The sequence below is a fragment of the Salmo salar genome, chromosome 25 (genome assembly GCF_965601325.2).
Source record: "Salmo salar chromosome 25, fSalSal1, whole genome shotgun sequence".
NCBI classification, from domain to species: Eukaryota; Metazoa; Chordata; class Actinopteri; order Salmoniformes; family Salmonidae; genus Salmo; species Salmo salar.
Window position 1 is genome coordinate 41,669,718 of NC_138315.1, and position 13,504 is coordinate 41,683,221.

The 13,504-nt window shown below is 44.5% G+C and overlaps 1 protein-coding gene across 2 annotated transcripts; it reads left to right on the forward strand.

Annotated features, from left to right (window-relative positions):
* Positions 1–1,775: 1,775 nt before the first annotated feature.
* mapk7 (mitogen-activated protein kinase 7) lies at positions 1,776–12,968 on the forward strand. 2 transcript variants are annotated; one of them, XM_014174339.3, is made up of 7 exons: positions 1,776–2,012; positions 3,986–4,302; positions 6,450–6,609; positions 6,769–8,318; positions 8,565–9,655; positions 11,897–12,030; positions 12,393–12,968. In XM_014174339.3, the coding sequence occupies exons 2-7, from the start codon at positions 3,990–3,992 to the stop codon at positions 12,541–12,543; spliced, it is 3,399 nt and encodes a 1,132-aa protein (XP_014029814.1). In that variant the 5' UTR covers positions 1,776–2,012; positions 3,986–3,989; the 3' UTR covers positions 12,544–12,968. The 2 variants fall into 2 exon arrangements, with proteins under 2 accessions (XP_014029814.1, XP_014029815.1); XM_014174340.3 differs by lacking the exon at positions 1,776–2,012 and adding an exon at positions 2,024–3,504.
* Positions 12,969–13,504: the final 536 nt, after the last annotated feature.

Genomic DNA, 13,504 nt, shown 5'->3' on the forward strand with positions numbered 1-13,504 from the left:
GGCAGAAACACAGCGCTAGATAAGAGAAATAGATGAAGGCCTCATATTCCAATACAGTAGTTGGCGACGTCGGCACTGAACGTTGGGTGCGATCCGCCAATAGAAATTTAAAGAAGAAGAAGAGGCTCAAAATCTGGTTGGTTTTCCTCCTGTCACTCAGAAAAGAACACGGAAGTGCGTCGCAGACCCGGTGGGGAGCGTGGTGAAACAGAGGAGTCACTATCAGTCCTTTTGAGTCAGAGTCTCTACCTGACATGTTAGGATGTATCAGTTATCCTGTTAGAGCTTTTGTGCCGAATCCACTGCAGTGTTTCAGGTGCCACGTTTATGGTCATGTTGCAGCAGTGTGTAGGAAGGAGATTCCAAGATGTGGGAAGTGTGCAGGAGGGCATGAGACAGAGGATTGTGTGGTTTCAGTGGATAAAGTTGTGTGTGTTAACTGTAGGGGTGCCCATGTTGCTAGGGATCGGAAGTGTTCGGTGCGAGAGAGGCAGGTTGAACTGGCAAGAATCAGAGTAGTGCAGAGGGTGTCGTATGCTGAGGCAGTGAAGAGAGTAGAGTAGTATGGGTAAAGGGTGAGCGATCCTGAGAGGATTCCAGTGAGTAGTAGATTTGTGCTTGCACAGAGGGATAGGCCAACGAGTGATTTATGCTTCAATAAGTTTATCTTCTTAGCGTTCATAACAATGGTTATCAACTGCACCTCAGAAATGGAATGTAAATCACAGAAAATAGATGTTGTGGTGGCAGCTGCAGAGATGTATTTGGATAAACAAGATTTGTTTTCAGAAGAGTTTACAGGAGGTGTTGAGTGATGGTGTCCCGCCCTCCCAGGCCATTGGCATGGTGCAGGAGCAGATAGAGTCAAAGTACTGGAATGGGGTAGTGAGTTTTTAATGAGTTTATGTGGTTGTGTCTAGGGCTACATTTCACTTTCTTAGAGGAACAGGACTAATGAAGATACTTTTATGTATGTAGGCCATGGCTGCGGTCCAAACACTTAAAAGACACACCCTCGTCTACTTACCCTCGCCTTATGCCCTTGGGGGAATCCCTGTCGCCATCTTGGAGGGTGATCCAAATGATTAGCCAAGTAAGGGAAGTTTACAACATAAGCCCCTCAGCCCTCGTTTTTAGTCGGCTTTGCGAGTGTACAATTATGTTCACTCCGGGACCTGAAACTCCCCATAATTCAATTCGTGGCGATTGTTCATCCGCTAAGAAAAGTCAGTGAAAACTTAAAAACAACATCTATAGAGAAGTCAGCATACAAGTGTAAGTGAAAATGAATGCAATTAAGTTAGAAATTGTGCTACTAACGTACATGACTGCATAAATGCGTCTCGTAAAAAGTAAATATGTTTTTGTTTGGGTATCTTTTGGAAATTGTAGAAATAAAACATTTTCCTTCAGAAGTTCCAGCTAGGCAGGCTAACATTAGTTAGCTAATTAATTTGCTAGTTATCATATAGTAGGCGTATATTAATAATGATATATTTAATATAAGTAGACATACACTCATATTTGCGCAGGATGAACGAGTGACGAATTTCCCGCCCAGGTGGTCCAATTAAAAATCATTCCTTCCTCCCTCGCCCTGCAAGTGTAAACTCGTCAGACGTCATGATACGTCATCAGAAGTGTCCACTTAATTTGACGGCTGAGGGGATAGGGTGTTTTTTTTTGGTGTTTGGACCGCACAACATGGCTGGCCTCACACTCCAGTACAGTAGGTGGCGGTCTACGCACCTAAAACTTGGATGCGATCCGCCAACCAAATCCCAAAGAAGAAGAAGAAAACGGAAGATTACAAGGAAGTGTATTTACAGTCGCGATAACAACAAATTGCCATGCAATGTAGCGTACTGCTATTGTAGTTTATTTTCAGGTGAACATTAAAAACAGGATTGGCATTTGGCAGGCATATTTGATAAAGGCTTCAGCTCAACTCATGGAAGCAGTCGTTTTGTTGGCCATTGTTGTGGGGCTAGCTTTCTTTTCTGAAGACGCAGGTAGGCTAATACCGATACGCCCATGCAAGAGAGTACACTGTTCCTCATTGTCCGTGCATAAAAAGGATTACGTGGGTATCAGAGTCCTATTGTAACAGCTGATCTCGTGATGAGATGATTTATTGGATTACCCCAAAATGCAATCCACTAGGCTATAATATCTCAGAGCTGATTGTGTGATATTTGACTAATCAGCCAATGATTCATCTATAACATAATAAAGATCTGCTTATTTTGATATGATTATGCAATTTCAAATGTTAGAGATATTGCGAATATTTCATATAACATAGGCCTTATTCTTTTTCATGCGGCAGTTTTCAATATGTGCTTTAGGCTATGCCATACCACAGGAGGCTGCTGAGAGGAGAACGGCTCATAATAATGGCCGGGAACAGAGCGAATGGAATGGCATCAGACACATGGAAACCATGTGTTTGTGTTTGATATCATTCCACTCCAGCCATTACCACGAGCCCGTCCTCCCCAATTAAGGTGCCACCAACCTCCTATGAATAGGGCTATTGATTAGGATAGTCAAGGCCTTTTCCTTGCACAGGTATTATATAGACATAGCTTAAAGAAACGTTATATTTTATTTAACCTCCAACCCATGTTGCAGTCATTGCAGTTGTATGGCATTGAGATTTCAATTTCAATTTTCTAACGACCACTGGTTTCCTCAATGAGGAAAAAGTGCTTTTGGAAAGTATTCAGACCCCTTGACTTTTTCCCCATTTTGTTAAGTTAAAACCTTATTCTAAAATGGATTAAATATTTATATTTTCTCAGCAATCTACACACAATACCCCATAATGACAAAGCAAAAACATACTTTTTGCAAATTTATTACAAATCTAAAACAGAAATACCTTATTTAAATAAGTATTCAGACCCTTTGCTATGCGACTCGAAATTGAGCTCAGGTGCATCCTGTTTCAGTTGATGATCCTTGAGATGTTTCTACAACTTGGTTGGAGTACACCTGTGGTAAATTCAATTGATTGGACATGATTTGGAAATGCACCTAAAGACTCTCAGACCATAAGAAACATGGTTTCTGGTCTGATGAAACCAAGACGTATGGAGTAAACCTGTCACCATCCCTACGGTAAAGCATGGTAATGGCAGCATCATGCTGTGGGGATGATTTTCAGCGGCAGGGACTGGGAGACCAGTCAGGATCAAGGCAAAGATGAACCGAGCAAAGTACAGAGAGATCTTTGATGAAAACCTGCTCCAGAGTGCTCAGGACCTCAGACTGGGGCAAAGGTTCACCTTCCAACAGGACAACGACCCTAAGCACACAGCCAAGACAACGCAGGAGTGGCTTTGGGACAAGTCTCTGAATGTCCTTGAGTGGCCTGGACTTGTACCCGATCAAACATCTCTGGAGATACCTGAAAATAGCTGTGCTGCAACGCTCCCCATCCAACCTGACAGAGCTTGAAAGGATCTGCAGAGAAGAATGAGAGAAACTCCACAAATATAGGTGTGTCAAGCTTGTAGCATCATACCCAAGAATACTCAAGTCTGTAATCACTGTCAGAGATGTTTCAACAAAGTACTGAGTACAGGATCTGAATACTTATGTAAATGTGATATTTACATTGTTTAAAAAAAATAATTAAGTGCAAACATAAAAAAAATAAAAATGTTTTTGCTTTGTCATTATGGGGTATTGTGTGTAAATTGTGGTGGGGGGGGGGTGATCAATTTTAGAATAAGGCTGTAATGTAACAAAGTGGAAAAAGTAAAGTATTCAGATCCCTTTGCTAAGGCACTATATCTGGACACTGATATGCCTACCTGCCGGAGGAATGAGATTTTAATCAAATGAAATGAGCTTTGAATCAACTGCTTTCAATGTAAAGAAATGAGTTGGAGCTCAGCTGCACAGCCTGATTCAAAAATAGATGTAGCTTCTGACTGGTTAATCATGTCCCTTCCGTTTCCTCTTCTCTTCCCTCTAGGATCATGTCATCCAAGGAGGGGGGAAAAGGCGAAACTGCTGAATCTGGGGCTATGGCAACACAGAGTTCAATGGTCATCAACAATGGCAGGGACAACAACCACAAGAACCATCATGATGAAGTAGGGAGGTTGCACGTGGAACCAAGCAACGAAACAGGCAGTACGGCAGACACCAGCACAGCAGCCAAGAACTTGGCTTTGCTCAAAGCCCACTCCCTGGATGTGAATTTTGAGGTTGGCGAGGAGTATGACATCATAGAGACCATCGGCACAGGGGCCTATGGCGTCGTGTCCTCCGCCAGGAGGCGGGACAATGGTGAGAGGCTGCTTTGAAGTTTTGGGTTGTGACTGAAAACAATACTAGTTGTCATATCCTTGCTTGCTCCATCCCTGTTGTATCAAATCCTCGCAAACTCGTTGTAGGAGCAGGTCCAATGGAGGGAGAACCTTGGATCCTCTTCTCCCATTGGCTTGTGGGTTCTTGGGCCTAGGGGCCTGGGCCCATCCACTTTTCCTATAGGCCTACCTTAAAATATTGCCAGCCCAATACATTTAAAAAAAAAAACAAAAAAAAAAACATGTTTCTTGATTGAAATTACCCATCTAAAATAATCAATTAAGGGGACATTTCAAAATGTTTGTACTTCATATTCATAATCTCCATCACCACACCAACATAGGTGAAAACAGCATGTTTCTATTAGGGTTGGGAATTGCCAGAAAGCTCATGATACGATATTATCATGATACTTATTGATATTATCACTATGCATTTGCATTTGTGTTGTGATTTGATACTGTGATTTTATTGCGATTCGATGTTCCAAATGTAACACACCATATGTCTGCTGCAGAGGGACAAGAGAGAGCCATAAGATGAGTTTTGACCGGTCATGGAAATAAAATTCATGAATACAAATTGACTCCCTCTTATAAATAAGTAGAACAAGCTATGAAGGAAAATAGTGTAGTTTTGGTGCAGGTACAGCAAACTAGCTAAAAAATAATATTGCGATTTTGTCAAAACGATATGATATATCGTGAAAAATAATATCCCAATATGTAACTGTATCGATTCTCCACACCAATAATGGGCTCCCCAGTGGCGCAGCGGTCTAAGGCACTGCATCTCAGTGCTTGAGGCGTCACTACAAACACCCTGGTTTGATTCCAGGCTGTATCACAACCGGCTGTGATTAGGAGTCCCATAGGGCAGCGCACAATTGGCCCAGCATCGTCCGGGTTTGGATGGTGTAGGCCGTCATTGTAAATAATAATTTGTTCTCAACTGACTTGCCTTGTTTAATAAAAGTAAAAAAAAATTGTATATATATATATATATAATTATGTCGTGGATGATGTCATCTGAAACACTTATCTTCCACGATTATTTTTACTACAAAACATAGAAACTTGCCATTTTCACATGTTGATGTTGAAGTGGTGCTGGAGATGAAGTTTAAAAATGTAAATGTCCCTTTAAGGGCCTGTGTACGATAATTCTAACAATTAACTATGAATCGATGGCAAACATAGTTGAGTGTTTATTGTTATACACCTGTCAATCAACTAAATGATCACAGCATTTAACACATTCTACTGCTCGCTGTATAATGTGTTTACAGATCATTCAGTGCCTTCATGGTGAGTTTATTGTCATAGTGGCAAATGCAAATAATACTAAAATGTACATGTAATGAAGAATACTATAGAAACGTGTATTTAAATGTAACAACACTGTTTAGCCGGCACATCAGCATGTCAAAGTTAATCGTTGCATGCCAAGTGATTTTTCGAATGGTTGTGAACTCATTTGGATCTTATTGTTCACTGTGCTTATCTCTCTGCCTGTCCTGTGCAACAATGTATCAATTGAACATCACCATCCAATGTGATCACACCATCGCTCGCTCTCTCTCTCCTCCCAAACTTTTCCCAGCAATTTATTTGATACGTTGTCTTTGCATTACCCTACAGAGGATGTGTTTATTTAAGATATTTTGCAAAATCTTTATAAAATAGTATGTAGGCCTACTACTGCAGCGAGTTGTCCTGTCATGAAAACAAGTTAGCAGATGACGGGTGTAGCCTGCTGTCCTTTCCCCAGGCAGCGCTCCCAGTGCCCAGCTTGAAAAGCTCCCCTATTGATTTATGTTTTTAGGGACAAGAAAATGACCATTCCTACATCACAATGCTGTCTGAAGTCATTTTGTGGGGAAAAACTCATTCTGATTGGCTGTGCCTGGCTACGCAGTGGGTGGACCTTGCTCCAAGTGGGTGGGTCTATGCCCTCTCAGGCCCCCCCCATGGCTGTGCCCCTGCCCAGTCATGTGAAATCCATAGATTAGGGCCTAATGAATTTATTTAAATTGACTAATTTCCTTCTCAGTAACAAAATCTTTGAAATTGTTGCGTTTTATTTTTGTTCAGTATATTTTTTTCATCTGGGTAACTTATCTACAGGTCAACAAGTGGCAATTAAGAAGATTCCCAATGCTTTTGAGGTGGTGCAAAACGCTAAGCGTACATTACGAGAGCTGAAGATTCTCAAGCATTTCAAACATGACAACATTATCGCCATCAAAGACATCCTCCAGCCTAGCCTCCCTCACTTCAAGTCTGTGTAAGTAACTCTTATTCCTAATTAGATTTCTGGATGCTCCTTATTTGAAAGTACTTTTTTGTTGTTGTAAAGTCGAGGGAAAAAAACATAACTTACAAATGACTAGATACAACAAATTTCTCCATCTTTTCTGTTTTGTCCTCGTCTCTCCTCTTCCAGATATGTGGTTCTGGACCTGATGGAGAGTGATCTCCACCAGATCATCCACTCCCGGCAGCCGCTGACTCCAGAGCACACACGCTACTTCCTGTACCAGCTCCTCCGCGGTCTCAAGTACGTGCACTCAGCCAATGTCATCCACCGTGACCTCAAGCCCTCCAACCTGCTGGTCAACGAGAACTGCGAGCTGAAGATCGGTGACTTTGGCATGGCCCGGGGCCTTAGCTCACATCCCGAGGAGTCCCACTCCTTCATGACCGAGTACGTGGCCACGCGCTGGTACCGCGCCCCTGAACTAATGCTCTCGCTGCACCACTACAGCCTGGCCATCGACCTGTGGTCCGTGGGCTGCATCTTTGCCGAGATGCTGGGCCGCAAGCAGCTGTTTCCCGGGAAGCACTATGTCCACCAGCTGCAGCTTATCCTGTCTGTGTTGGGCACACCACCAGAGGGCGTGATCGGGGCCATCGGGGCCGATCGGGTGCGCTCGTATGTGCGGAGCCTGCCGTCGCACGCACCTGTGCCCTTGGCCAAGTTGTACCCGCAGGCCGAGCCTGCTGCCCTGGACCTGCTGGCCACCATGCTGCGCTTCGATCCTCGCGAGCGGATTGATGTGAGCCAGGCACTGGAGCACCCCTACCTGTCCAAGTACCACGACCAGGACGATGAGCCCATCTGCGTGCCCGCCTTCGACTTTGAGTTCGACAAGGCGCCCATGAGCCGGGAGCAGATCAAAGAGGCCATCCTGGTGGAGATCCAGGACTTCCACCGGCGGAAGCAGAACAACCGGCAGAGGATCCAATTCAGGCCCTTACAGAGGCAGGGTGGTGGTGGTGACCAACGGTCTGCTCAAACCTCCACCGTCAACCTGACCAATAACTCATTGGCTTCCATGTCACGACCGACACCGGTATCGCCGATGCAGCCGCAACCAGTGTCAAAGAGTCAAGCCAATCAGCATCATATAACGACAGGAGGGAGCCAAACTTTTGCCAATCAGCTGCCGTCCTTTAGTAAACAAGCCCCGTCCCTTTTAGAGGTGACCCCATCCCAACGTCTGACCCACACGTTGCCTCCCCTGACCCAGACAGAGAGTTGCCAGGACGTGGACATGCCCAGCGCCAACTCGGACAGCGGGCAGCCTGAGATCATAGACCTGATCACGCCAGTCTCTTCCCAGGGCACCTCACCATCTGAAGCTCTGAGGGAAAGCTCGAAGGTGGAGGAGCTAGTACCCACCAGCCAGGGGGGACCTCTGACCCAAGTCACCCAGAGTCAGCCAATGTCTCAGGGTCAGACTGCGTCTTCCGTGTCCTCCACTTTAGCACACAACACCATGGCCCCTCTGCCCAACTCTGTGCCTTCTCTCATGCTTTCCCAGGCCCAAGCTCAGTCGCTTTCGCAGTCCCTCACTCAGTCATTGTCCAAGGGGGCGAGGGGAACAGCGGGGGCAGGGGAAGGGACCAGGAAAGATGGAGCCATTTCGGAGGACACCAAAGCAGCGCTCAAGGAGGCCTTGCGGAAGTCGGCTCTCAGAAACAAAGCCAGAGGTAAATCGTACAAGTCTACACTTCCAAGTCTCCTCTCCTCTTAAAAAGGGCTGACGTGCTTGCGTCTTACTGTGTTACATTTTAAAGGAATAGTTCAGTATGGGCATTTTAAACATGGAAACTGGTGAACATTGACTTTTATATTAGTCTCTCCTTGTCCATTGACTACTTTCAATGTAAGGAAACAAATATATATATTGTCTGCACTACCCTTTAACGAGAACATTTCTTGTGTTCTCTCTTCAGATGGAGGTCCAACAGCGCTGAGCATGGATACAGGTGGAGCAGGTCTGACATGCTCCCTAACTTCCTCCCTCTCTCTTCCGGAGCTACGGCGGCCCGTCACTGCCCAGGAGCGCCAAAGAGAAAGGGAGGAGAAGAGGCGGAGGAGGCAGGAGCGAGCTAAGGAGCGGGAGAGGAAGATGAAAGAGAAGGAGCGAAGAGAAGGGGACTCATTGGGTGGGGTTCTCCTGAGCGACAATGACAAGAGCCTATTGGAACGCTGGAAGAGGATGATGGACAGCCGTGCAGACAAATCACAGAACCCCGATGTCGACGCAGCCAAAACTAAGGGCTGCAAAGTAAGTTCCCACCTCAGTGGGAAATCGAGCGAAAACACCCAGGCGGCAATGGCTGTAAACCACACGAAATCGGATAAGGAAGCAGGGGAGATTCAGACTCACAAACAGACGGTACACCAAATAGAGCCCAATCTGTCAGGCATGTTCCAGCCACTAAATACCCAGGGCTCACTGCCTTTCTCTCTGGGCCAGACAAAGGGAGAGGAGATGGGGCGTGTGGCTGTGAGTAGAGGGATGGACATGGTGGATGGAGCCTCCTGTGGCTTAGCTAAAAACAACACGCTAAAACCGACGCAGGGTGAGTATGAAGGGCCAAGGATCTTCAACTGTCTGGGGAATTGGGCCGGGCAGCAGGTAGGGGCCGGGACTTCCCAGCAACAGCAGCTACCCCTTAACAGATCACCCCAAGCCTGCCAGACAAGCTTCCCTCAGCCTCAGCCGCACCCCGTGGGGACTTTCTTGACGAAAGCCCCAGCACTACCATCGAGCGAAACCAATGGCAACATGAGAACAGGGGGTGGTCAGAACAACATCAACTCTCACCCTAACTCAGTCACTAGTGGGGCCGGGCCCATGGAGAAGCTGTGCTCGGCTCTGAGAGAGAAGCCCGGGTCCCACACGCAGAGCCCTCTCTGCGGGGCCTTAGGGGCCCCGTCCCTTCCTCAGCCCAGCTTAGGGTTCACAGACACCGGACAGCCGGGGCACACTGTGGCCCCTGACATCCACACGGTCACACTGCAGCTCTCAAAGTCACAGGTGGGTCTGAGTGGAGGGTCTCTGACCTTCCTTTCTTCCTAATCTCACCCTCTCCTAGACCCCCCCTCCCCCTGTTATATATTTTCTTAGCAGTATTGTAGTTATGTATTTTTCATATTTTATTCTAATCAGAATATTGGCCATATTTTGTCTGGTGGGCCCAACATTTGTTTAGGGGGGGGGGGGGGGGGGTTATAAAAGTAGATTAACTAAACCACTAAGCTAGAGGGCGGAACTTGGGACAAAATAGTGATAGCAAAATACTGAAAGTCAACTGGGTGGGACTTAGCATGGGTTAAAGGTATTAACAATACAAAGAATATACCTTTTTAATGCCTTATGAGTTAAATTGTCAAACCCTATCAAAACCCCAAATTATAAACTGTTTTTACCTCACTTTGTAAACAATGGAATTGTAAACGCTGTATAGCTAGAAAACATAGTTAAAAGTATCATTTTGATGTTGAAAAGTATCATTTTCCATGTTGTTGGCTCTGTGTACATTTAAGGGGCCAGCCATGCTGCCCTGTTCTGAGCCAATTGTACTTTTCCGAGGTACCTCTTTGTGGCACCTTACCACACAACTAAACAGTAGTCCAGGTGTGACAACTAGCCTGTAGGACCTGCCTTGTTGATAGTGTTGTTAAAAAGGCAGAGTAGCGCTTTATTATGGACAGACTTCTTAGCTACTGTTGTATCAACATGGTTTGACCATGACCGTTTACAATCCAGGGTTACTCCAAGCAGTTTAGTGACCTCAACTTGCTCAATTTCCACATTATTTATTACAAGATTTAGTTGAGGTTTAGGGTTTAGTGGGTGTTTTGTTCCAAATACAATGCTTTTAGTTTTAGGAATATTTAGGACTAACTTATTCCTTGCCACCCATTCTGAAACTAACTGTAGCTCTTAAGTGTTGCAGTGATTTCACTCGCTGTAGTAGCTGATGTGTATAGTGTTGAGTCATCCGCATACATAGACACACTGGCTTTACTCAAGGCCAGTGGCATGTCATTAGTAAAGATTGAAAAAAGTAAGGGGCCTAGACAGCTGCCCTGGGGAATTCCTGATTCTACCTGGATTATGTTGGAGAGGCTTCCATTAAAGAACACCCTCTGTGTTCTGTTAGACAAGTAACTCTTTATCCACAATATAGCAGGGGGTGTAAAGCCATAAAACAAGTTTTTACATCAGCAGACTATGATGGACAATGTCAAAAGCTACACTGAAGTCTAACAAAACAGCTCCTACAATCTTTTTATCATACATTGCTCTGAGCCAATTGTCAGTCATTTGTGTAAGTGCCGTGCTTGTTGAATGTCCTTCCCTATAAGTGTGCTGAAAGTCTTCTCAATTTGTTTACAGTAAAATAGCATTGTATCTGGTCAAACACACATTTTTCCAAAGGTTTACTAAGGGTTGGTAACAGGCTGATTGGTCGGCTATTTTTGCCAGTAAAGGGGGCTTTACTATTCTTGGGTAGCATAATTACTTTTGCTTCCCTCCAGGCCTGAGGGCACACACTTTCAAATAGGCTTAGATTGAAGATGTGGCAAATAGGAGTGGCAATATTGTCAGCTATTATCCTCAGTAATTTTCTATCCAAGTTGTCAGACCCCGGTGGCTTGTCATTGTTGATAGACAATTTTTTCACTTTTTCCACACTCACTTTACGGAATTCAAAATTACGACGCTTGTCTTTCATAATTTTATCAGTTATACTTGGATGTTTAGTGTCAGCGTTTGTTGCTGGCATGTCATATCTAAGTTTGCTAATCTTGCCAATGGAATTAAAAAAAAAAAAGTTATTGGCAATATCGGTGAGCCATCTGATTCACTGAATGATGGAACCTTTGCCTTTTTGTCAAATTTAATTTAAGGAGCTCCGAAGATTTTTACCATCATTCTTTGTTTCATAGTGTAGTTTCTTCTTTTTATTCAGTTTAGTCACATGATTTCTCAATTTACAGTACGTTTGCCAATCGGTTGTGCAGCCAGACCTATTTGCCATTCCTTTTGCCTCATCCCTTTCAACCATACAAGTTTTCAATTCCTCATCAATCCACAGGGATTTAAGTTTTACAGTGCATGCTTATTAGAAACTGGAATAAGCAATTTCATAAGTGTCAAGTGTAGCATCTGGTTGCTCCTCATTACACACCACAGACCAACAAATATTCTTTACATCAACAACATAGATGTTGGTGATGCCAGGTTTTAATGTCTCGTTGCCTCTCTCAGGTGGAAGATGTGCTGCCTCCGGTGTTCTCTGTCACCCCTAAGGGCAGTGGGGCAGGGTACGGAGTGGGATTTGACCTGGATGACCTCTTCAACCAGTCCCTCACTGACCTCCAGCACGCAGACCTCAGAGACAGGTGAGTCAAGCTTTACACCTACACCATCATTCCTGGAACAGTGCTGCGAAAGACTGAAAATAAATGATCAGCCAGCATAGTACAGTTTCAGGTCGGCACTATTGTGTAAAAGGGTATAGATTTGACTGTGTATTTACAGGTACCCTAACAAGTCTAACACATTTGTGTATCAGTGCGCTATGAAAACATAATTCATTTGCTTATGTTAAACACAGTTTAAACAAGAATACCCCAGAAACCACTGTAGATGCAAATGTTATACCATACATACATTTGGAGTTGGTGTACTGTCAGTCAAAAAGATAATTAGCACCAGCAAGGGAACGTTTATCAAACCCTTACTCTCTTTTCTCCTCCATCAGTTACAATGACTCAGGCCCCCTCTCGGCCTCCCTGCTCTCTGATTGGCTGGAGGTGCACCGCATGACTCCGGCTGACCTGGAATCGCTACAGCAGGAACTACAGCTAGGATCTCCCATGATCCTCTCTGACTCCATCCCCTCTGACACCTGACTCCCTCCTTCTGGAATAACAACCAAGTCACTGGAGGTAGAAATAGCCCCTTACCAGACATCAGATTGCATTGTCTGCATCCCAAGTGCATTCCCCACAGTGGGAGTACGTAAACTTGGGAGTAGGTAAATTGCCCCTAAATACTATACAAATAGTCTAGTCCCAGATCTGGAACTGCTATACAGGGTATTTCATCCCCTAATGGTACCTTTAGTCCCTATGTAGTGCACTACATTTGATCGGGCCCATAGGGCTCTGGTCAACACTAGACTCTTGTGTCCCTACATTTAGAAGTTTCCTAGAAAGGAGGAGTCTGAGCCCTGGGTTATACGCTTTGTAATAGACACTCTAAGGATCATCTATTTAATTGTTTTTGTTTTTCTAGCATTTCGTTCTTTTAATAAAGATCATTGGGTCATAACTTGTATGATTGCTGCTGTTTTACAATGGGCCCTGAAGGAGAGGAGAGAAGGTGGTTTGTTAACATAATTGTAGCCTATGCAGGTTATTACACCAGCAGGGGGGAAAATACATTGATGAAATCGCAATTAATACAATCGCAATGACTGGGTCATGTTCATTAGGGCACGCAATGGAAAAGACTTTGCAATGTTTTTTTTTTTTTGCATTTGTTATGAGTCCAGGTAGTCCTACCGTTTCAGTCCGGTTTCTTTCGTTTGGTCTCTAATGAATACAATCCTGATCAGGAATGATTTATTAGGAACAGGCCAAAACTCAACGTTGTCACTATTAAAGCAACCCTGTTGAATCCTCTTTGCTACCATTCGCTGTCAAAAAGTTGTCGTTTCGTGTTATTGGAGAGTTGAGGGGCTTGTAATTTGAGAGTTGACAATCGTTCACCACAGTGAATGGGTGTGAACGCATGAACAGAAAATGGAGATTAGCGTTGGCAGGTAATCATGTTTCAACATGTTCAGTGCAATATTAATCTGTTGATCAT

Excerpts from the sequence above, each read along its gene's own strand:
- mapk7 (XM_014174339.3), top strand. The coding sequence starts at position 3,990 with ATGTCATCCAAGGAGGGGGGAAAAGGCGAAACTGCTGAATCTGGGGCT. Across the intron at positions 6,610-6,768 it reads CTCCCTCACTTCAAGTCTGT|ATATGTGGTTCTGGACCTGA; the intron begins GTAAGTAACTCT and ends CTCCTCTTCCAG. Across the intron at positions 8,319-8,564 it reads TCTCAGAAACAAAGCCAGAG|ATGGAGGTCCAACAGCGCTG; the intron begins GTAAATCGTACA and ends TTCTCTCTTCAG.